The sequence below is a fragment of the Argopecten irradians genome, chromosome 2 (genome assembly GCF_041381155.1).
Source record: "Argopecten irradians isolate NY chromosome 2, Ai_NY, whole genome shotgun sequence".
NCBI lineage: Eukaryota > Metazoa > Mollusca > Bivalvia > Pectinida > Pectinidae > Argopecten > Argopecten irradians.
The window spans coordinates 41,434,908-41,461,793 of record NC_091135.1 but is presented as its reverse complement, the minus strand read 5'-3'; the positions used below and the strand labels follow the sequence as shown (position 1 = coordinate 41,461,793).

General features: G+C 34.3%; 1 protein-coding gene across 8 annotated transcripts; it reads left to right on the top strand.

Moving 5' to 3' along the window:
- The first annotated feature begins 1,152 nt into the window (after positions 1-1,152).
- Positions 1,153-26,053, top strand: LOC138315519 (histidine N-alpha-methyltransferase-like). 8 transcript variants are annotated; one of them, XM_069256595.1, is made up of 12 exons: positions 1,153-1,344; positions 3,041-3,107; positions 3,965-4,052; positions 5,721-5,808; positions 7,476-7,563; positions 15,047-15,234; positions 17,261-17,399; positions 17,703-17,805; positions 18,196-18,299; positions 18,749-18,826; positions 19,244-19,417; positions 25,438-26,053. In XM_069256595.1, exons 5-12 carry the CDS (start codon positions 7,533-7,535, stop codon positions 25,626-25,628), a joined length of 1,008 nt encoding a protein of 335 aa, XP_069112696.1. In that variant the 5' UTR covers positions 1,153-1,344; positions 3,041-3,107; positions 3,965-4,052; positions 5,721-5,808; positions 7,476-7,532; the 3' UTR covers positions 25,629-26,053. The 8 variants fall into 8 exon arrangements, with proteins under 8 accessions (XP_069112696.1, XP_069112699.1, XP_069112703.1 ...); XM_069256600.1 differs by lacking the exon at positions 1,153-1,344 and adding an exon at positions 13,336-13,435 and having other exon boundaries at positions 2,991-3,107; XM_069256597.1 differs by lacking the exon at positions 1,153-1,344 and adding an exon at positions 6,541-6,617 and having other exon boundaries at positions 2,991-3,107.
- The last annotated feature ends 833 nt before the right edge of the window (positions 26,054-26,886 follow it).

The window sequence follows — 26,886 nt, the reverse complement described above, 5'->3', positions numbered from 1 at the left end:
AAGAAAAATCAAAATAGAAAGAAAGTTGCAAAATTTGAACATTCAATGTTATATGATGGTGTTCATCCTAACTTTGACAAATGTTCTGGAGTGATTTGCAGATCTACGAAAGCAGATTGGGCTCATTTTGGTAGAAAAAAAAATCGCGTAATTACGCGAAACTTTCGCGTTATAGATGATAATAATGGGAGTTATTTTAGCAACAGTATAGATACAAGCAAAGAGAAATTTTGATACAAGCAAAGAGAAATTTTGCGTCTTATAAATTGTGTATATAATAGAAATCAGAATATTTTCTTAAATGACCATGAAAATTATGTGGATGCACGTGAGTTCGGGAGTATATGGTAGCCTGTAAGTTATTAAAAACAAGTCAACTCTAAAGCGGTATCTAATTCCATTGCAATTAACAAAATGGAAATAGTTTTCAGATTTAAAGGATTTTCAACATTTATTTTGAGCGAACTTCAGCATTCCGGACAACGTAATGGGTATAGATGACAAAGTTCTTGCTCGTCCATATGAAATGTGGCTTCCGAGAGTTCAAACAATGAAAACATATATAGTAAGTTTCGCGTAATTACGCGATAGTTCCGCGTAATAACGCTAAAGGTTCGCGTAATAACGTAATAACGTAAAAAGTTTCGCGTAATTACTTAACCACTAGGCCACCGTGGCCCCGACCAGACGAAAACATTATGCTTTGAAATTTACAAAAACGTTAGGACATTCCAACCAATATATGAGACAAGACAACAAGAATATACTTCGGCCTACTTAATATCTACTGTGTGTTTTGCTATTTATATTGCACTAGTTTTGAGCGTTATGAAAGATGATTTGTTTTTTACTGCCGACGGTGAGTTATCGACTTTTGCTAAAATTAGTAAAATGATTCTAAATCAATACAATGCAAATACCTGAAAACTAGCTTCGTTTCTAGACTTTTGGTATAACAAAATAAATACTACCTGCATTAGAGGGTGACAGTGTCTAGTGTCATTCAGAGGATATCGTTGTCACCCGAGGCGAAGTAGAAGTAATATATATAGTTTTTACTCTAGTGACATAACATGCTAAGCAATTGCACTTTAAAAAAACTTTTGCAGCTTGACACATTACATCATCATGATGATCTTTAATTATATCTTATAAATGAATCACAAGTTTTAAGATACATTGTACATGTAATTATGCAATGTGACCTTTTAAACAAAATCGTATTTGTTGCATTCATTTGTGTACATTCAAGCGTTCAATACATGTATGGATACCTGATAACAACACTTCAAAACTAACAGAGGACTTAAAACATGGATAGAACTACTTGATTTCATACAAAAGGTAAGATAATAACTAATTACAATTGTTCCATGCGATCCTGGTATTTTTACTTACCATATGATAACAATTAGAACTATTTTTTCCATACTAATATATATGTGCTAATATATTTCAACCTATTTGACGACATTCGATATGAACATTACCGTATTTAGCTGTTTAGTAGTCATACATTGAAAAATACAATGTATAATTCTCTTTCTTTCTGGAAGATCTACAACTAAACATCACCCAGTCTAGAACTTATCTAGAGCTTCACTCTTCTCATGCCATGCGTGTATCAAATTATTACACGTATTGCTAATATGCTAATTAGGCATTTGTTCCTTAAGTAAAAGATCCCTGATTGGGGATTATGTTTGTCAAATAATTTAATATGAGAACATGAAAACAAAGAATCGATTGTTTTCAGTAAATTGAAATAATTTATTGAATCCGAGACGTGGAGATTTTAAGTATAGAATGTATCTGTTTACTTGGTGATTTTAATAGTAGAACTGCAGAGCTACCTGATTTTGTTGAAGTATCGGACACACATTTTGATCACTCTGATATTCACAAATTAGAGGAAATTAAAATATTTCAGATGATAAACATTTACTGAACATAAAATAAAGGGGATACGTTTTACGAAAAATTGTAGACCCAGCACTATTGATAGATCACAAATTTTCGTTATATTCTTTAATTGAGAGCTTTTATAGATTTCGAAAAAGCTTTCGATTTTGTCTGGAGGTTAGGATTATGGAATTCATATCCCTATCAACTAGCTGATAAAGATGATTTTACACGAGTGGGTATCCAATGCGTTCAATGAGTTAAATAGATTTCATATTACGTATCCACGAGTCTAAACTTCTATTTATCACATTACTAGTTTATATGGAAAATAAAGACAAAACTTTCAATTATGTAAGCGGTAGCAAAACTACCTGTAGGCCGGATTGTTTATATGCAACTTTGTCATAAAACCAATCCTTAGCATGTTTTACCATATAATCAACTTTACTTCCTTGTTGCTTATACGTCGATCAACTAGCAACGTTCATAGCACGTTGAAATATTTTTGTTTTGTTATGAAAATTTTCAATACTTAATTTCACATATAAATATTACTACAACAAACGTGTGTTTAACATAACTTTTTAATTATGAGGTGCCGATTACAAAATTGGCAAAACGGCCGGTTATGTCGTAATTTGATCCATCATTTTCTGTTTAAAGTATGAAAGAAGTTTATGTGATTAGTAAGAACACTGCACAGTTACAACAAGTCTTTGATATTATTTCCATACATCAGTTCATTGTTCCGATGCTTGGGATCTAAGTTGTTAGGCAAAAAATGATAAAAATCAAAATTTTATTTTTAAAGAATCAAATTTTTCCGTTACGCTCCATGCAACATACATATACTTTGAATTTATGTATAGAATTACGTCTACCCCCTTTCAACACTGACACATATATAAAGGAATAAATAACCATTTTATCAAAATACAATGTGTTTCACATATATATATTTAGTTTTTAGATTTATATTTAAACTTAACTAACAAGGACTGTAACTTTGTCCTTCAACACTGACACATACATAAAGGAATAAATATCCATTTTTTCAAAATACAATACATTTTACATATATGTAAAAAAAAATACCTTGACTAACAAGGACGGTATGTTCGTCTTTCTTCATTAGCGATGTACATCATGAAGGTGTGCTTGCTGCAAAAGTATCCTAAGAGGTTGGTGGAAAGAGTTACTAAGTAAGTGGTGTCAGAATATACTGCATTTGATAATATCTATGCTAGTCATAGAATGTATTCTTAAGTATGATAATGACCACATCATGTCTTTAATAATGTGTAATATCAGGCTTCATCTTATACCAATGCATGTTATGATACACAATGTCAAAATTGTTGTAATATGCATTGTATTCTTATAGTTTTCACAAGTGAATTCCACTCATTATTTATTAGATATTAGAATAGTTATTGAATTTGCATTTTGTCGGTATGTCATAATAATATCAGGATAGAACGATTATGTTATGTAAGTATGACTAATTAAAACCAGTAACTCTAGATGTGCAATGTACATGTGATAACATCTTGTATGTGGGGTTCATGCACACACAAGACCACATCTGCAACCCATACGTTTATAAGCTTATTAATTTCATTTTCATTTATATTAAAATATGCAAGGTGTAATATTAAGCAACATAAATTGTATCTCTCGTATTTTATTCTGATCAATTTTGCTCTTGATTTCTTTGCAACAATACACTGATGTATTGTACCATAAAATTCTACTTAAGTACACATCTTATCTGAAAATAATTCGTAATTCACATTTTATCTAACCATCTGATTTATCTTATCAAAATTATTACCATTAATGTGAAAATGTTGATAGATTGTTTGCAGAAATAACAATATTTTTTTATTGCTTTTGAATATTGAAATGTGATAATAATGAGAACGAAGACGCCCATACGACTATTTATCGCTACATCACTTACACGTCTGTACACGCACCTACATTTTTTCGTTATGAAATATTTAATAGTGACCACTTCTATGAACTATAGTTTTCCATTAATTTGAATATCTGACAGGAAAGGTATATAAGTAGGAAGGCTGATCGATCCGGGACGACTCCAGCCATTTGGCGAATGGACATAAATATACAAGATCTCAGCAAAGGTAACTTTCTCTTTTACGGAAATTCCAAAAAGGACATCAACAATTTTCAGTATTGATTCGTCATTGTAAGGGAATAAAGCGATTGATCACAGCATGCGAATTTGCCATTCAGTCATGGCTTATTGACCTTAGCTACGCTTGAATGATCACATGTGATGAACACACGAATGGACATTTTAGTTGCACTTTAAACTGAAACAGAAACGGTAGTTCGTTTTTAAAAATACAATAGACTTAAAATGGCGCGACTGTCTATCAACGTTTGAAAAGTCGTAAAAGTAAATAAATATTGACATGTAGTAAGGCGTAAAAGTCAGTGAATCAAAAATTATAAATGTAATTAAGAGTCAACACTTGCTCAGTGGTTTTGTTTGAAAGGGACACAAAATTAGAGAAATAATAACCATCAAAATAAAACAAGATAAGATATATGTGCCATAATTTTCATACGCACAAATCAAGTAATATTTTGTTCGCCACCCAAAGTTACCAAAATTATGAAAATTACGATACATTCAATGCATATGCTCGATAACTCCCCTCCCTCTTGTTCCACCTACCAAATCCTATCCCATTTATAAGATAAGTTAATATGATGCAAAACTATTGCTAAATGAAATATAATATGATACATTTATTTGTATATGCATATTTTCTCAGATATATTATAGCACCAGATGGACTTATTTTTCATAATTGGCGTTTAATCATCATCCAACTTTATTTCCTCCAGGAGGAGATACAATATAAATCGGCAGTAAAAAGCGAAAAATGGGAACAATTTAATCAGTATAAATTAAAGAGTAATAGGTAAGCCATTAATCTTTTGTGCAAATTGTTAACAAAGTCAATTTCACAGCTGAATAAAACGCGAAGCGTTCGCGATGACCACATCATGTCTTTAATAATGTGTAATATCAGGCTTCATCTTATACCAATGCATGTTATGATACACAATGTCAAGATTGTTGTAATATGCATTGTATTCTTATAGTTTTCACAAGTGAATTCCACTCATTATTTATTAGATATCAAAATATTTATTGAATTTGCATTTTGTCGGTATGTCATAATAATATCAAGATAGAACGATTATGTTATGTAAGTATGACTAATTAAAACCAGTAACTCTAGATGTGCAATGTACATGTGATAACATCTTGTATGTGGGGTTCATGCACACACAAGACCACATCTGCAACCCATACGTTTAAAGCTTATTAATTTCATTTTCATTTGTATTAAAATATGCAAGGTGTAATATTAAGCAACATAAATTGTATCTATCGTATTTTATTCTGATCAATTTTGCTCTTGATTTCTTTGCAACAATACACTGATGTATTGTACCATAAAATTCTACTTAAGTACACATCTTATCTGAAAATAATTCGTAATTCACATTTTATCTAACCATCTGATTTATCTTATCAAAATTATTACCATTAATGTGAAAATGTTGATAGATTGTTTGCAGAAATAACAATATTTTTTTATTGCTTTTGAATATTGAAATGTGATAATAATGAGAACGAAGACGCCCATACGACTATTTATCGCTACATCACTTACACGTCTGTACACGCACCTACATTTTTTCGTTATGAAATATTTAATAGTGACCACTTCTATGAACTATAGTTTTCCATTAATTTGAATATCTGACAGGAAAGGTATATAAGTAGGAAGGCTGATCGATCCGGGACGACTCCAGCCATTTGGCGAATGGACATAAATATACAAGATCTCAGCAAAGGTAACTTTCTCTTTTACGGAAATTCCAAAAAGGACATCAACAATTTTCAGTATTGATTCGTCATTGTAAGGGAATAAAGCGATTGATCACAGCATGCGAATTTGCCATTCAGTCATGGCTTATTGACCTTAGCTACGCTTGAATGATCACATGTGATGAACACACGAATGGACATTTTAGTTGCACTTTAAACTGAAACAGAAACGGTAGTTCGTTTTTAAAAATACAATAGACTTAAAATGGCGCGACTGTCTATCAACGTTTGAAAAGTCGTAAAAGTAAATAAATATTGACATGTAGTAAGGCGTAAAAGTCAGTGAATCAAAATTATAAATGTAATTAAGAGTCAACACTTGCTCAGTGGTTTTGTTTGAAAGGGACACAAAATTAGAGAAATAATAACCATCAAAATAAAACAAGATAAGATATATGTGCCATCATTTTCATACGCACAAATCAAGTAATATTTTGTTCGCCACCCAAAGTTACCAAAATTATGAAAATTACGATACATTCAATGCATATGCTCGATAACTCCCCTCCCTCTTGTTCCACCTACCAAATCCTATCCCATTTATAAGATAAGTTAATATGATGCAAAACTATTGCTAAATGAAATATAATATGATACATTTATTTGTATATGCATATTTTCTCAGATATATTATAGCACCAGATGGACTTATTTTTCATAATTGGCGTTTAATCATCATCCAACTTTATTTCCTCCAGGAGGAGATACAATATAAATCGGCAGTAAAAAGCGAAAAATGGGAACAATTTAATCAGTATAAATTAAAGAGTAATAGGTAAGCCATTAATCTTTTGTGCAAATTGTTAACAAAGTCAATTTCACAGCTGAATAAAACGCGAAGCGTTCGCGATGACCACATCATGTCTTTAATAATGTGTAATATCAGGCTTCATCTTATACCAATGCATGTTATGATACACAATGTCAAGATTGTTGTAATATGCATTGTATTCTTATAGTTTTCACAAGTGAATTCCACTCATTATTTATTAGATATCAAAATATTTATTGAATTTGCATTTTGTCGGTATGTCATAATAATATCAAGATAGAACGATTATGTTATGTAAGTATGACTAATTAAAACCAGTAACTCTAGATGTGCAATGTACATGTGATAACATCTTGTATGTGGGGTTCATGCACACACAAGACCACATCTGCAACCCATACGTTTAAAGCTTATTAATTTCATTTTCATTTGTATTAAAATATGCAAGGTGTAATATTAAGCAACATAAATTGTATCTATCGTATTTTATTCTGATCAATTTTGCTCTTGATTTCTTTGCAACAATACACTGATGTATTGTACCATAAAATTCTACTTAAGTACACATCTTATCTGAAAATAATTCGTAATTCACATTTTATCTAACCATCTGATTTATCTTATCAAAATTATTACCATTAATGTGAAAATGTTGATAGATTGTTTGCAGAAATAACAATATTTTTTTATTGCTTTTGAATATTGAAATGTGATAATAATGAGAACGAAGACGCCCATACGACTATTTATCGCTACATCACTTACACGTCTGTACACGCACCTACATTTTTTCGTTATGAAATATTTAATAGTGACCACTTCTATGAACTATAGTTTTCCATTAATTTGAATATCTGACAGGAAAGGTATATAAGTAGGAAGGCTGATCGATCCGGGACGACTCCAGCCATTTGGCGAATGGACATAAATATACAAGATCTCAGCAAAGGTAACTTTCTCTTTTACGGAAATTCCAAAAAGGACATCAACAATTTTCAGTATTGATTCGTCATTGTAAGGGAATAAAGCGATTGATCACAGCATGCGAATTTGCCATTCAGTCATGGCTTATTGACCTTAGCTACGCTTGAATGATCACATGTGATGAACACACGAATGGACATTTTAGTTGCACTTTAAACTGAAACAGAAACGGTAGTTCGTTTTTAAAAATACAATAGACTTAAAATGGCGCGACTGTCTATCAACGTTTGAAAAGTCGTAAAAGTAAATAAATATTGACATGTAGTAAGGCGTAAAAGTCAGTGAATCAAAATTATAAATGTAATTAAGAGTCAACACTTGCTCAGTGGTTTTGTTTGAAAGGGACACAAAATTAGAGAAATAATAACCATCAAAATAAAACAAGATAAGATATATGTGCCATCATTTTCATACGCACAAATCAAGTAATATTTTGTTCGCCACCCAAAGTTACCAAAATTATGAAAATTACGATACATTCAATGCATATGCTCGATAACTCCCCTCCCTCTTGTTCCACCTACCAAATCCTATCCCATTTATAAGATAAGTTAATATGTGCAAAACTATTGCTAAATGAAATATAATATGATACATTTATCTGTATATGCATATTTTCTCAGATATATTATAGCACCAGATGGACTTATTTTTTCATAATTGGCGTTTAATCATCATCCAACTTTATTTCCTCCAGGAGGAGATACAATATAAATCGGCAGTAAAAAGCGAAAAATGGGAACAATTTAATCAGTATAAATTAAAGAGTAATAGGTAAGCCATTAATCTTTTGTGCAAATTGTTAACGAAGTCAATTTCACAGCTGAATAAAACGCGAAGCGTTCGCGATGAACCTAGCCGATTTTATCAGGAATGTCTTTCTGGTAGTATCATCCTTGAAAGGGACGTGACTCTCGCCGTTTCGCCTAAAAGGGTTCGAGCAAATGAAATGTCATTTTTGCTTATGACAGTATTGAAGACACAATACCCGAGTTCAGCCAGGACTTTTTGTAGAAAACTGTCACAGAGAGCTCTTTAATAATCACAGTTATGAACTATAAACGTCATGGAAGGACTGGTTGCACAAAACAAACAATCTAGTATTATGGGTGACTGATAATGTCAACGTGGAGCACAAGGGAAAGTATCCCTACTTGTACATTTAAAAAGAAATATAAACGTTCGATGAAGATTCGCTAACCTTAAAACGACTGTTCTAAAGATATCAGTTTCTGAAGGAAACACAACTTTCTTCTGTCAATCTCGACAGGTATACGAAATAAGCCAAGCATGGGCTCGATCAAGTCCGATTTTGATCGCCGTTGTGCACCAAGAATAAGTTTCGCTGCGTTGTGTTGGAAACAAGCTAGTTGTGAAAGATCGCACGCACATGTACCCAACGTTAACATCAATAGAGAACAGATGGCAAAACCACGTTTTTGTACAAATTACTCTTGAAAAGCGGAAGATGATCGAGTGAATAGTTCTTCTTTCTTTATCACACGGTGCGGTCACACGTTCCACATTGGACATTCCGACTGATATTATAGTTCCAATACAAACTTGAGAACAAGTTATACCTTAGAACCTATTTCAACAAGACCGAGCTGACGTGCAATATTCCGATTACAACAATTTTGCATTTTGTGTTATTCAATTCGAATTTCCACTTTCCGCTGTAATCATGACAAATGCAAACTCCCCTTCCTTCCTGCTCTACGTCAACAATCCTATCCCATGCATAAGATAACTTTATATTGTGCAAATGTATTGCTTAATGAAATATAATACCATATATGATATATAATATGTACATGCATACTTTACTCGGGTGCCGTATAGCCGGTTATTTTCGACATATCAATGCATAGTACCGTATATCCGGTCATTTTCGACATATCAGTGCTTAGTACCGTATATCCGGTCATTTTCGACATATCAGTGCATAGTACCGTATATCCGGTCATTTTCGACATATCAATGCATAGTACCGTATATCCGGTCATTTTCAACATGTCAATGCATAGTACCGAATGTCCGGTAATTTTCGACATATCAGTGCACAGTACCGTATAATCGGTAATTTTCGACATATCAGTGCACAGTACCGTATATCCGGTCATTTTCGACGTATCAGTGCATAGTACCGTATATCCGGTCATTTTCGACATATCAATGCATAGTACCGTATATCCGGTCATTTTCGACATATCAGTTCATAGTACCGTATAATCGGTCATTTTCGACATATCAGTGCATAGTACCGTATATCCGGTCATTTTCGACATATCAGTGCTTAGTACCGTATATTCGGTCATTTTCGACATATCAGTGCATAGTACCGTATATCCGGTCATTTTCGACATATCAGTGCATAGTACCGTATATCCGGTCATTTTCGACATATCAGTGCATAGTACCGTATATCCGGTCATTTTCGACATATCAGTGCTTAGTACCGTATATCCGGTCATTTTCGACATATCAGTGCTTAGTACCGTATATCCGGTCATTTTCGACATATCAGTGCTTAGTACCGTATATCCGGTCATTTTCGACATATCAGTGCATAGTACCGTATATCCGGTCATTTTCGACATATCAGTGCATAGATCCGTATATCCGGTCATTTTCGACATATCAGTGCTAAGTACCGTATATCCGGTCATTTTCGACACATCAGTGCTTAGTACCGTATATCCGGTAATTTTCGACATATCAGTGCTTAGTACCGTATATCCGGTCATTTTCGACATATCAGTGCTTAGTACCGTATATCCGGTCATTTTCGACATATCAGTGCATAGTACCGTATATCCGGTCATTTTCGACATATCAGTGCATAGTACCGTATATCCGGTCATTTTCGACATATCAGTGCATAGTACCGTATATCCGGTCATTTTCGACATATCAGTGCATAGTACCGTATATCCGGTCATTTTCGACATATCAGTGCATAGTACCGTATATCCGGTCATTTTCGACATATCAGTGCATAGTACCGTATATCCGGTCATTTTTCGACATATCAGTGCATAGTACCGTATATCCCTTTAGTAAATTTAGTACTACGTATATCCATATCAAAATGTAATATTTTTTCGACATATCAGTGCATAGTACCGTATAGACCGGTCATTTTCGACATATCAGTGCATAGTTACCGTATATCCGGTCATTTTCGACTCGATATCACATATCAGTGCATAGTACCGTATATAATTTAAATATTGATCCGGTCATTTTCGACATATCAGTGCATACATGTACCGTATATCCGGGCATCATTTTCGACATATCAGTGCATACCACGATATACCGGTCAGCGCGTGGTCTGGTCAGTCATATCAGTGCATGTTTAGTACCGTATACATTGAAATAAATCATTTATCATAAAACCTTTTTCACAACCTCAATTTATCGGTCATTTTCGCTTCGACATATCAGTGCATATTACCGTAAAGTATCGATTATGAGCGGTCATTTTCAGTCGCCATCTGTGTTTGTACATATCAGTACATATTACCGTATAGTACATATGCAGGTCACGACATATCAGTGCATAGTACCGTATATCCGGTCATGTTCGACATATCAGTGCATAGTACCGTATATCCGGTCATTTTCGACATATCAGTGCATAGTACCGTATATCCGGTCATTTTCGACATATCAGTGCTAAGTACCGTATATCCGGTCATTTTCGACATATCAATGCTTAGTACCGTATATCCGGTCATTTTCAACATATCAATGCATAGTACCGAATATCCGGTCATTTTCGACATATCAGTTCATAGTACCGTATAATTGGTCATTTTCGACATATTAGTGCATAGTACCGTATATCCGGTCATTTTCGACATATCAGTGCTTAGTACCGTATATTCGGTCATTTTCGACATATCAGTGCAAAGTACCGTATATCCGGTCATTTTCGACATATCAGTGCATAGTACCGTATATTCGGTCATTTTCGACATATCAGTACATAGTACCGTATAGCAGGTCACGACATATCAGTGCATAGTACCGTATATCCGGTCATGTTCGACATATCAGTGCATAGTACCGTATATCCGGTCATTTCGACATATCAGTGCATAGTACATATCCGGTTTTTCGACATATCAGTGACATATCAGTACCGTATATCCGGTCATTTTCGACATATCAGTGCTTAGTACCGTATATCCGGTCATTTTCGACATATCAATGCTTAGTACCGTATATCCGGTCATTTTCGACATATCAGTACATAGTACCGTATATCCAGTCTTTTTCGACATATCAGTGCATAGTACGGTATATCCGGTCATTTTCGACATATCAGTGCTTAGTACCGTATATCCGGCCATTTTCGAAATATCCGTGCATAGCACCGTATATCCGGTAATTTTCGACAAATCAGTGCATAGTGCCGTAAATCCGGTCATTTTCGACATATCAGTGCTTTGTACCGTAATACCGTAACATCCGGTCATTTTCGACATATTAGTGCATATTACCGTATATCCGGTCATTTGCGACATATCAGTGCATAGTACCGTATATCCGGTCATTTTCGACATATCAATGCATAGTACCGAATATCCGGTCATTTTCGACATATCAGTTCATAGTAGTGTATAATCGGTCATTTTCGACATATCAGTGCATAGTACCGTATATCCGGTCATTTTCGACATATCAGTGCATAGTACCGTATATCCGGTCATTTTCGACATATCAGTGCATAGTACCGAATATCCGGTCATTTTCGACATATCAGTTCATAGTACCGTATAATCGGTCATTTTCGACATATCAGTACATAGTACCGTATATCCGGTCATTTTCGACATATCAGTACATAGTACCGTATATCCGGTCATTTTCGACATATCAGTGCTTAGTACCTCAAAATCGGTCATTTTCGACATATCAGTGCATGGTACCGTATAATCGGTCATTTTCGACATATCAGTGCATGGTACCGTATAATCGGTCATTTTCGACATATCAGTGCATTGTACCGTACTGTCGGTCATTTTCGACATATCAGTGCATGGTACCGTACAATCGGTCTTTTTCGACATATCAGTGCATGGTACCGTATAATCGGTCATTTTCGACATATCAGTGCATTGTACCGTACTGTCGGTCATTTTCGACATATCAGTGCATGGTACCGTATAACCGGTCTTTTTCGACATATCAATACATAGTACCGTATATCCGGTCATTTTCGACATATCAGTGCATTGTACCGTATAATCGGTCATTTTCGACGTATAAGTACATAGTACCGGACATACATATGTATCACTTTCACATCTCGTTTATCAAAACAGATGTTTAGATTTTTTGAGCAGAATTTTTTTTCCCGCTTAGTCAACCATTTCTTGCACTGTGAATCCATGATAAAGTTATTCACATGTAAATTGTGTACTAATTACTATATCCGCGTTTCACGGACAACGCGAATAGTTCCACTTCTACAGTATACAAGGGTATTTTTCAATATTCAAGCGTGCATATGTAGATTTGAACAAAATCTGATGTATAGAATCCTTTGAAGCGATTTCAGGGCGCGAAAATAGAAATAAATGTATTTATTCTGATTAGTGACAAAATGTTATCTTTCTATAAATTGTACAAGCATACGCCGATGTTCACCGGAAAAGTCATTCCACTTAAATTGTTGTAAAAATTCAGAATAAAAAAGTCTTAAAAGAGGTTTTTTCTTTTCAAGATCCAATATAGCTGACTGATGAGAAAGACCTCAGCATCAAACAAAATAATTGACCGATCAGCTGGGTAGTTGCCCTACAAGAGACGCCGGTTATCTAAGGGTAATAACTCCAACAAACCCAAGCAAAGGAGGGAACATAACTCTTAAAAGCAAATACCGTTAAACTTAACACTAGTACTCTTACTACGTACTTTACATGTATACATTAACTAAATACTTAGCTGCTTTTCATGTATCTGCACACTGGCGAAAGAATAAGGCAACAATTAAAGCGAATAAAAAGGTCTGGCTGATGTAGGCTGACTAAGAATTTATCAATTTGAAAATTCAATAAAAACAAAACTTTTAAAGACGTGCAATAGAATCAAAAATACATAATATAATCATTTTGAAAAAATATGTATAGCCAATGTGTGGGTTAACAAAAAGCACAACAAAGACAAGAAATGTCTCCCCTGTGTATTGGTCCTGAACTGTCACAAAGGTTATCTTTCCATAAGTTATATAATGATATGCCGAGATTGACTGAAATTTGGTTCAAGGTTGGTGAAATGTCAACCCGAAATATCACGTTTCTGCACAGACGGCCACTGGATCCGACAATAGTTATTAACGTTACATCCAAATGACTTAAATTTGTGTAATACTAGACACGTAAGCCATGGATATTGTGTTTTTTTATGCCTGTCACTCCGCCAAGTTCACGACTTTCTGAAATGTACAGGTATTAATACCTACCTATGACGATTCTTAGCAATTAATCCACTGTATGACATCTCTGGGTTAGGATAGAAATTGGCATGTTGAAGGAACGTCCTATCGAATAGGTAGGTACATGTATTTATCTCTTGGAATAATTCATAGACTTTAACATTGTATTTCATGTAACATACCGTTGAAATTATCAAGAAATATTACTCTTTCGAGGACACAATGAAAATAAAAATCATAATCGTATTACTCTTGACTCGTAAATTGTTGAGCATTCTGTAAATTTTGATAATATGCTAAAACTTTACAAATCGAGATGGCGATTGTAAATTGTAAAAAAATACTTCTATCATATACATGTATTTATAGGAACACTGAACATGATATGAAAATTGGTTGTGAGAAATAGTATTCAACCGTTGTATTTGGGGCAAACATGAAGATTTGTGGGCAAATACTCAAAATAATAACAATTTCTCGAAACCGTCTCCTCACTATTTTCAATTATCATCAAAGCATTGAATTTTTGTATTGATATCAATACTAGGGTTTCAAAATCCCAAAATAAGTACGAAGCACCGTCGATTAGTATCACCTTCCAGTGATTAAGAAAATCACATAGAAAAATATGACGTCCCAATCACAGGAATGTGGGATGTATTGACGGTGAATCGTACTTTGCCCATGCCATTTCGTGATTTCGAAACCCCCGTATTGGTTGCGCAATATACATTACTGCTGCCATAGATATGCCATGGTAAAAAAGGACTCAAAGCGTATTTTCTGTCAAATCCAGTCAAACAAACGCTTGCAGTACCTGCTGTAGACACAAGTAAATAAAAGGGTGTGTTCATTTGGCGACAAAAATATGTTCCTAACAATTTGGAGTTTCCCCTGAAATATATAATTTTAATATTTTATAATTAACTGGCGTGAATTCGTGAATTTGGCCCGGGATATGTAGAGTAGCCGAGTTGTAATTTTTGCGTTTAAATTTCAGAAAACATGACTGATACCAAGGAACAGAAATTGATAGCGGGATTGACCTCCTCTCCGAAATACATTCCTGCTTGGTATAAATATGACAGCCTAGGATCAGAGCTAGAACTAGACTGTAGGGATACTGCGAAAAACAATGATTATTACCTGTACAGGTGCATGACGTCCTGTCTAAAGTCTAACATACAGGTAAAGCAAAGGTCATATCGTTCAGGGACCGGTTGTTCAAAAGGTTTATTACTTTTTAAGTGAAATTGCCATTGCTTAATTTCTAAAAAATATGATTATAATCAATTCTCTTCTCAAAAATGTAGGTAAAGAATGGAATACTTCATTTTTATTTTTTTTATAAAAATCTGTAAATTTTGTTTTTCAAAATATTATTTTAACTTAAGTCTCTAGTGATCTATTCTAATCGCCTTTTGTCCGTCGTCGTGCGTCGTGCGTCGTCCGTCGTGTGTTCGTAAACAATTTACATTTTCGACTTCTTCTCAAAACCGCTGAAGCAATTTCAATGAAATTTTACACAAACCTTCTAAGGCATAAGGCCAATCAAAATTGTGAATTATATTACCCCCACTCCCAGGGGGCTGCGGGAGGATCCAAAAGGGGTTAAAATTGACTAAAATTTCAAAAAATCTTCTTCTCCACTCACAGATGTGGTAGAATCAAATACTCTTCATAGATAGAAAGGTCTCGAGGCCCTCTACAAAAATTGTGAATCATATGACCCTGGGGTCTCCGGTTTCCCCCTGGGGAGGGGGTTAAGTTTACTATAGTTTATATAGTGAAAAGACATTTTGGAGCATTATTTAGTCTTTTATAATAGGAAATTAGTCAAATGTTGTCAGAATTATTCCTATGCGATGGCCATTGAATCCTATTAACAAATTTTCCATGACTGACTCCCAGGGGCCTTAGGGGCGGGTCCAAAAGGGGTCAAATAGGCTTAAACTTCAAAAATCTTCTTCTGAAAATCTGGAACTGGTAGAATCAAATACTCTTCATAGATGGAAAGGTCTTAAGGTCCTTTACAAAAATTGTGAATTATATGACACTGGGGTCTCATGTTTCCCCCGGGGAGGGGGTAAAGTTTACAATAGTTTATATAGGAAAAACACATTTATGAACGTTATTTGCTTATTTTCCATAGGAAATTAGTCAAACTGGGTTAGAATTATTAGCCTGAGATAGCATTTTATCGTCATATCTATATTGGTCCTGGCCGACCCCCAGGAGCCATAGGGGCGCCCCAAAGGTGTCAAATAGGCTAAAACTTCAAAATCTTCTTCCGAATTCACAGATTTGATGGAACCAGATACTCTTCATAGATTGGGAGGTTTTAAAAGGTCCTTTACAAAATTGTGAATTTCATGGCCCTATGATCTCAGATTTTCCCCGGGGAGGGGGTCAAATTTACTATAATTTATATAACAAATACACATTTAGGAACATTATTTTCATAGGAAAATAGTCAAACTGGGTTAGAATTATTAGCCTGAGATAGCATTTTCTGACTTCTAATTTGGTTTTGTTATTTTACGTTGGCAAAGCAAATTGGAATTTTAAGCATAAGGTTCGGTAACATTATACACTAATTATCAAAATTAAAAACAAAAAATGAAAATTCAAATGCGAAGGTTCAACTTAAAAGTTTATTCTAATTCGTAAATGCTTCTTACAGATTTGAACCAACTTTGCAATGCTCTTTCTGTATCAGCACTCAGGTGACCGTCAAGGCCTCTTCTTATTAACCTAGGCTAATTATCTTTTGAACATCTAAGCCTTGAAAAATAACCAGTCTATATGAAAATCAACAGAATGCACATCAGACAGCTAAAGTCACTCTTGTAAAATGTTATCAGAAATGTAACGATCAACCTTTTTTATTATTCAGTCCGCCTGATATCCTGTAACATGTCACTGGTGTAAAATAACTTGCTGCCGATTCCTTGACATTAAGTCATGAAGGTGTTCACTAAGTCATATTTTCACCATACATACAATTCAATAAGGATTGAGATTGGATATCAAACGAAGACATTCTCTAGCAATAATATGTCAAAATAGTTCCACCCAAATGCCAACAATGAATAGCATTGTTTGACACAAGAAAAACTTTAAAATGTCTTTTCCTATGAGAACAAAGTCCTTGTTACTCATATTAAAAATCAACCCTTTGAGAAAAACTATATAGGAGTTTATTCATTTGTAGGACATCGTGCCAAATAAGGAAACACCATACAAACTGATTGACCTTGGGAGTGGTAATTGTTCCAAGACCAGATATGTAATAGACCAGCTTCTCAAGGCCCAAACACAACTGTCATTTTATCCTTTAGACATATCCAAAGGTATGCATTACTCGTATTTATAGCTACTAGTAGAGAGTACGTAAAATACCAAGGCAATTCCTATTCGGTTTTTATATAAAACCATACAATCTCGAAGGCTATACTAGCTCTCTAGATGTTTCTAAGTAAACGAGACCTTATGTACCGGTAACTGACATTTTGTACAATTCATTGATGCATCTGCTTCTCGTGAAATTAATGCTTTTTATCTGTCCTCTGAGATATTTATTTTTGCATTCATCTTAAACAATTTAAAACTTTTCCTCTCCCCCTTGCCATGTTTTGTTGTTGATACGGTTACAGAGTTTCTAATGCGTACAGTGGACATATTACACCATGAGTATGGTAGACAGTTAGTTATTCATCCAACAGCAGAAAACTACGTCAACGGGATCGAAAAATTCAGGTTTGCTAATATTTTACACTTAATAAAAGTGTCTCTACAACTACATCAACGGTATCGAACATTTCAGGTTGGTCAAAACGTTACACTAAATAAGTGTATCTACAAAAAGGTTGAGCGAGGAATATTTCTAAATGATTAAATTATTAATGTTTTCGAAATTTCCCCGACACTTTAAAAAAATACATTTTAATAAATGATTTTTCTTATGCTTTTCTAAAGATGGTACCTTGATAATAATAACACAAACCAGTTAAAAACTATTATCTTATTTGGGTATCAAAAGCCTCCTATATTTATCATACAGTTGTTACATTTTATATTAGTTCAAGTTGCGATTTAAGAAACCTTTACTGTAAAGCAAAATATTTATTTTAACATTTTTTGTTGCAGACAACTGGAGGGACCGAAGCTTATACTGTGGTTTAACGCCATCTTGAATCTTACCTATCATGACCAAGTTGAAACTCTGAGGTTGATATCGGACATTATGACGGGTATGATCTATATTTAGTTTTGTTGTTACGAATGTCACTGGTGAATTAACAAATGACGAACAATCAGACATTATGGAAAGAAATTTGATGAAGATCTGTTCAAAGTAAAATGAAATTATTATTTTCATAAATAAGATACACGAATATATTAATATGCATGGCTTTAAATGGGAATTAATATTCAAGAAATTATGCATAATTTGACATACCTTAGGGAAAAGACAAAACAAATTTCACGATAATTGAAATCACTACGCCATAATTATATTCTTTGCATTACTTTATCACATATAGAAATTTCCTTTTCTTCAAATAATCTCAATTATCTAGGTCAATACCGTTAGAAACTTCTGAAGCCAACATTAAAACGTTTGTGGCCTACTTGTTTTCATGCTGCCCGTATGATCCTAGCATAATCATTTTGGCACACCTTGTTCCTTTGTTTCCAGATGACTGTCACTTGATATTCAGCACTGATATCACACAGGATCAACACTCCATACTGAAGGCATATAACGACAAAAACGGCAAGTACCTTTTTACAATAGTTTGAAGTTAAATATTGGAAAATACACGTAATCGTAGCTATGTAATTAGAGGTCAAATAATCATGTATAGCTGGAGTTTCGACTATAATAATGATTTTAAACAATCATGGCCATTGATTTTGGCCCCTATTTTATTTTGATTTTGCTCGGGATCAGAAAAATAATATCAACAATGAATGATATTTTAATTGTGTAATGAGATAAGATAAGATAAGATCAGATGAATACGAAAAGAAATATTCTGTTGGGTGAAAGATATGAAATGAAGGCATTGGTCTAATAGAAATGGCAGAAAAAAAATAATTGTCTACACTCGTTATATCACCACCAAAGTGTAAACGTTGATGAAGATACAGGAATGAAAATAACACGATGAGTACTTTATATTTGAAATAGGGCTTCACAAGAAACTCTTCCTGAACACTATAACGAGACTGAACCGAGAGTATGGCAGTGAGGTCAACCCTGATCTGTTCCGATATGTAATGGACTTTGTATCTGATCCAAACTCGGATATGAGTTACGTAAGGGCGTATATCCAAGCTACACAGCATGTGACATTCCCTATACGTAAGTAACATATCATGTGACATTCCCTATACGTAAGAAACATATCATGTGACATTCCCTATAAGTAAGTAACACATCAAGTGACATTCCCTATAAGTAAGTAACACATCAAGTGAAATTCCCTATACGTAAGTAACACAGCATGTGACATTCCCTATACGTAAGTAACACATCAAGTGACATTCCCTATAAGTAAGTAACACAGCATGTGACATTCCCTATACGTAAGTAACATATAAAGTGACATTCCCTATACGTAAGAAACATATCATGTGACATTCCCTATAAGTAAGTAACACATCAAGTGACATTCCCTATAAGTAAGTAACACATCAAGTGAAATTCCCTATACGTAAGTAACACAGCATGTGACATTCCCTATACGTAAGTAACACATCAAGTGACATTCCCTATAAGTAAGTAACACAGCATGTGACATTCCCTATACGTAGGTAACATATCATGTGACATTCCCTATACGTAGGTAACATATCATGTGACATTCCCTATACGTAAGTAACACAGCATGTGACATTCCCTATACGTAAGTAACATATCATGTGACATTCCCTATACGTAAGTAACATATCATGTGACATTCCCTATACGTAAGTAACATATCATGTGACATTCCCTATACGTAAGTAACATATCATGTGACATTCCCTATAGGTAAGAAAACAACATGTGACATTCCCTATACGTAAGTAACACATCATGTGACATTCCCTATACGTAAGTAACATATCATGTTACATTCCCTATACGTAAGTAACATATCATGTGACATTCCCTATACGTAAGTAACACAGCATGTGACATTCCCTATAAGTAAGTAACATATCATGTGACATTCCCTATAAGTAAGTAACATATCATGTGACATTCCCTATACGTAAGTAACACATCATGTGACATTCCCTATAAATAAGTAACATATCATGTGACATTCCCTATACGAAGGTAACATATCATGTGACATTTCCTATACGTAGGTAACATATCATGTGTCATTCCCTATATGTAAGTAACATATCATTTGACATTCACTATACGTAAATAATACATCATGTGACATTCCCTATACGTAAGTAACACATTCTGTGACATTCCCTATACGTAAGTAACATATCATTTGACATTCCCTGTACGTAAGAAACATATCATGTGACATTCCCTGTATGTAAGTAACACAGCATGTGACATTCCCTATAGGTAAGAAAACAGCATGTGACATTTCCTATATGTAAGTAATACAGCATGTGACATTCCCTATAGGTAAGAAAACAGCATGTGACATTTCCTATATGTAAGTAACACAGCATGTGACATTCCCTATACGTAGGTAAAACAGCATGTGTCATTCCCTATACGTAAGTAACACATCATGTGACATTCCCTATAAGTAAGTAACATATCATGTGACATTCCCTATACGTAAGTAACATATCATGTGACATTCCCTATAGGTAAGAAAACAACATGTGACATTCCCTATACCTAAGTAACATATCATGTGACATTCCCTATAGGTAAGAAAACAACATGTGACATTTCCTTTATGTAAGTAACATTTCATGTGACATTCCCTATACGTAAGTAACATATCATGTGACATTCCCTATACGTAAGTAACATATCATGTGACATTCCCTATACGTAAGTAACATATCATGTGACATTCCCTATAGGTAAGAAAACAGCATGTGACATTTCCTATATGTAAGTAAAACAGCACGTGACATTCCCTATACGTAAGTAACACATCATGTGACCTTCCCTATACGTAAGTAACATATCATGTGACATTCCCTATACGTAAGAAACATATCATGTGACATTCCCTATAAGTAAGTAACATATCATGTGACATTCCCTATACGTAAGTAACATATAAAGTGACATTCCCTATACGTAAGAAACATATCATGTGACATTCCCTATAAGTAAGTAACACATCAAGTGACATTCCCTATAAGTAAGTAACACATCAAGTGACATTCCCTATACGTAAGTAACACAGCATGTGACATTCCCTATACGTAAGTAACACATCAAGTGACATTCCCTATAAGTAAGTAACACAGCATGTGACATTCCCTATACGTAGGTAACATATCATGTGACATTCCCTATACGTAGGTAACATATCATGTGACATTCCCTATACGTAAGTAACACAGCATGTGACATTCCCTATACGTAAGTAACACAGCATGTGACATTCCCTATACGTAAGTAACATATCATGTTACATTCCCTATACGTAAGTAACATATCATGTGACATTCCCTATACGTAAGTAACACAGCATGTGACATTCCCTATAAGTAAGTAACATATCATGTGACATTCCCTATAAGTAAGTAACATATCATGTGACATTCCCTATACGTAAGTAACACATCATGTGACATTCCCTATAAATAAGTAACATATCATGTGACATTCCCTATACGAAGGTAACATATCATGTGACATTTCCTATACGTAGGTAACATATCATGTGTCATTCCCTATATGTAAGTAACATATCATGTGTCATTCCCTATATGTAAGTAACATATCATTTGACATTCACTATACGTAAATAATACATCATGTGACATTCCCTATACGTAAGTAACACATCATTTGACATTCCCTGTACGTAAGAAACATATCATGTGACATTCCCTGTATGTAAGTAACATATCATTTGACATTCCCTGTACGTAAGAAACATATCATGTGACATTCCCTGTATGTAAGTAACACATCATTTGACATTCCCTGTACGTAAGAAACATATCATGTGACATTCCCTATACGTAAGTAACATATCATTTGACATTCCCTGTACGTAAGAAACATATCATGTGACATTCCCTGTATGTAAGTAACACAGCATGTGACATTCCCTATAGGTAAGAAAACAGCATGTGACATTTCCTATATGTAAGTAATACAGCATGTGACATTCCCTATAGGTAAGAAAACAGCATGTGACATTTCCTATATGTAAGTAACACAGCATGTGACATTCCCTATACGTAAGTAAAACAGCATGTGTCATTCCCTATACGTAAGTAACACATCATGTGACATTCCCTATAAGTAAGTAACATATCATGTGACATTCCCTATACGTAAGTAACATATCATGTGACATTCCCTATAGGTAAGAAAACAACATGTGACATTCCCTATACGTAAGTAACATATCATGTGACATTCCCTATAGGTAAGAAAACAACATGTGACATTTCCTTTATGTAAGTAACATTTCATGTGACATTCCCTATACGTAAGTAACATATCATGTGACATTCCCTATACGTAAGTAACATATCATGTGACATTCCCTATACGTAAGTAACATATCATGTGACATTCCCTATAGGTAAGAAAACAGCATGTGACATTTCCTATATGTAAGTAAAACAGCACGTGACATTCCCTATACGTAAGTAACACATCATGTGACCTTCCCTATACGTAAGTAACATATCATGTGACATTCCCTATACGTAAGAAACATATCATGTGACATTCCCTATAAGTAAGTAACATATCATGTGACATTCCCTATACGTAAGTAACATATAAAGTGACATTCCCTATAAGTAAGTAACACATCAAGTGACATTCCCTATACGTATGTAACACAGCATGTAACATTCCCTTTACGTAAGTAACACATCAAGTGACATTCCCTATAAGTAAGTAACACAGCATGTGACATTCCCTATACGTAGGTAATATATCATGTGACATTCCCTATACGTAGGTAACATATCATGTGACATTTCCTATACGTAAGTAACACAGCATGTGACATTCCCTATACGTAAGTAATATATCATGTGACATTCCCTATACGTAAGTAACATATCATGTGACATTCCCTATACGTAAGTAACATATCATGTGACATTCCCTATACGTAAGTAACATATCATGTGACATTCCCTATAGGTAAGAACACAACATGTGACATTCCCTATACGTAAGTAACATATCATGTGACATTCCCTATACGTAAGTAACATATCATGTTACATTCCCTATACGTAAGTAACATATCATGTGACATTCCCTATACGTAAGTAACACAGCATGTGACATTCCCTATAAGTAAGTAACATATCATGTGACATTCCCTATAAGTAAGTAACATATCATGTGACATTCTCTATACGTAAGTAACACATCATGTGACATTCTCTATAAATAAGTAACATATCATGTGACATTCCCTATACGAAGGTAACATATCATGTGACATTTCCTATACGTAGGTAACATATCATGTGTCATTCCCTATATGTAAGTAACATATCATTTGACATTCACTATACGTAAATAATACATCATGTGAAATTCCCTATACGTAAGTAACACATTCTGTGACATTCCCTATACGTAAGTAACATATCATTTGACATTCCCTGTACGTAAGAAACATATCATGTGACATTCCCTGTATGTAAGTAACACAGCATGTGACATTCCCTATAGGTAAGAAAACAGCATGTAACATTTCCTATATGTAAGTAATACAGCATGTGACATTCCCTATAGGTAAGAAAACAGCATGTGACATTTCCTATATGTAAGTAACACAGCATGTGACATTCCCTATACGTAAGTAAAACAGCATGTGTCATTCCCTATACGTAAGTAACACATCATGTGACATTCCCTATAAGTAAGTAACATATCATGTGACATTCCCTGTACGTAAGTAACATATCATGTGACATTCCCTATAGGTAAGAAAACAACATGTGACATTCCCTATACGTAAGTAACATATCATGTGACATTCCCTATAGGTAAGAAAACAACATGTGACATTTCCTTTATGTAAGTAACATTTCATGTGACATTCCCTATACGTAAGTAACATATCATGTGACATTCCCTATACGTAAGTAACATATCATGTGACATTCCCTATACGTAAGTAACATATCATGTGACATTCCCTATAGGTAAGAAAACAGCATGTGACATTTCCTATATGTAAGTAAAACAGCATGTGACATTCCCTATACGTAAGTAACACATCATGTGACATTCCCTATAGGTAAGTAACATATCATGTGACATTCCCTATACGTAAGTAACATATCATGTGACATTCCCTATACGTAAGTAACACATCATGTGACATTCCCTATACGTAAGTAACACATCATGTGACATTCCCTATAAGTAAGTAACATATCATGTGACATTCCCTATACGTAAGTAACACATCATGTGACATTCTCTAAAAGTAAGTAACATATCATGTGACATTCCCTATACGTAAGTAACACATCATGTGACATTCCCTATACGTAAGTAACACATCATGTGACATTCCCTATAAGTAAGTAACATATCATGTGACATTCCCTATACGTAAGTAACACAGCATGTGACATTCCCTATACGTAAGTAACACATCATGTGACATTCCCTATACGTAAGTAACACAGCATGTGACATACCATATACGTAAGTAATACAAAATATGAATATGACATTTCTAACGAAAGCAAGGAAGTAATTATCGAATTAAGAGAAAATGTATCGATATTTCATTTTTCATCAATATGTAATTGCACGCACAAAATTTACGCTATAAAGATGCTAATAGATTACTAATTATGTAGGAATGTGTTTTCAATAGTTTGTCAGAAGTAAGTCAAGTACTGGTTCCCTAACAACTCATAATCCAAGTGCACGAAAAAATATATTTCGATCGGGTTTTTGTTTGTAACTCGTCTACATATAGTAATGGATTTTAACATAAATAACTTAATTGACAGGGAAGGGTTGATTGGTATAGTTACCATGACAACGGTTTGAAAATGTATGATTAACATAGCTACCTTGGAATCAAACCTGTATGAATCGAGTTCTTGATTACGCATTTATTTTCTGTGAAATTGTGAAAAATTATCCGTTATTTCTTTGAATTGTTTCTGTATACGATTATTTTACAAAACTGACCTCGGTTTAATAATCTTTTGGTGTTTCACCAACAGCTGGACTTGGTTTAAGGTTGGAAATGGAAAGGGACGAGAGGCTATATCTCCACGAGTCAGGAACAGGAGTTAGCTGTAAATACACAATGGACCAGATCAGAACTCTGACCAACAGGGCAGGACTGAAACTGGCCAACTCATGGACAGATGACCAAAATCACGCGGTGATATGTAGATGTGAAAAGATGTAAACGGCTTAATTATTGAGCTGATTAATATACATAATGTATTTTAAAATCTGTTATTTGTATATATTTTACTATATTTAGAATAATTACATTACAGTGAAATATAACACTGAAATGAAGACAGTCACAATACAACTCTTCTTATATGACTTTCTTCCCGAATGTTGTTCAGCGGGTATATGTGGCAAATTATCTTCAATGAGGATCTAAATGACTCTGTTCACGGGGTAAAATCCATAAGGCAATCTGACTTGTTTTCATTATTTTAACTATATTTTCTTGTTTATCGTTTGTAATTTGCAAAAAAAAAAGTCGCCCGGAAGGCGGAAGCTTGGAAACGCGACGTTGTGGAACGACTTTGTCATCCAGCTGTTCCATTAATCTCGTTTCTCGTCGTATATGGGTGTCATAATTAAATAAAATATAATAACCTTTCAATAATTATTATTTCCTTGAATTATTCTAATGTAAATATATGGATATAACGCGCTCCACGTGATATGTAGATAGCTTCTGCTATTCATAGTCGCTATGAGAATCAGAAAAATACATTCAATCCCCATATAGGCCCATTTGGTGTCGTTGGTGTTCAGAGTGGAGACTTTTAGAGTGGCGAAACAGGACTCTAAAGAGACCAATTCTACGAATAAAATGTTGATAAAGATTTTGGAAGATGTAACTGTGAAGGTAAAGTGGTTCAATCGTTCAAAGTTTGAAGAAAGCATGAAACTTTGCATATGGCTTCTTTAGAACATAAGGTTTCAGGAAAAAAATGGACCCTAAGAAATCATGGCCCCTAGCGGCCGCCACATTGATCTTCAAAATGGCCGCCAAAAACCACCTTCTCTGACTCATAACTCACGTTCTATACCAGCTAAACCCATATTATTGATACTTAAGAACATTCTGGTAGTGTTAAACTTCATGTAGAAGGACCGTCATTTTGTATTTCAAGATGGCCGCCACTTTCCGAGCTTTATCTTTATATATAATGCATTTAAATGGATAAGCTGACTTAAAGCAAATATAGTGGGAGTACTTATATTTGTGCAGTGTTTGATACATAAATAATTTGATTCTTATTTTAATTTCAACATGACCGCCATTTTGAAACCCGAGATGGCCGTTTAAATTAAAGATGTTTCCAAATTTCACTCAGTAAATTATCGAGCAAAAAATCAAATTAACATTTTCAAACGTCTACACCCATATTATTGGTACTTATTATTATTGATACTTAGGATCATTCTGGTAGTGTTAC

Coding starts and splice junctions, on each gene's coding strand:
- LOC138315519 (XM_069256598.1), top strand. CDS start 7,533: ATGGACATAAATATACAAGATCTCAGCAAAG. Junction 15,235..17,260: donor GTCTAAAGTCTAACATACAG/GTAAAGCAAAGG, acceptor ATTCATTTGTAG/GACATCGTGCCAAATAAGGA. Junction 18,300..18,748: donor GATATCGGACATTATGACGG/GTATGATCTATA, acceptor CTTTGTTTCCAG/ATGACTGTCACTTGATATTC.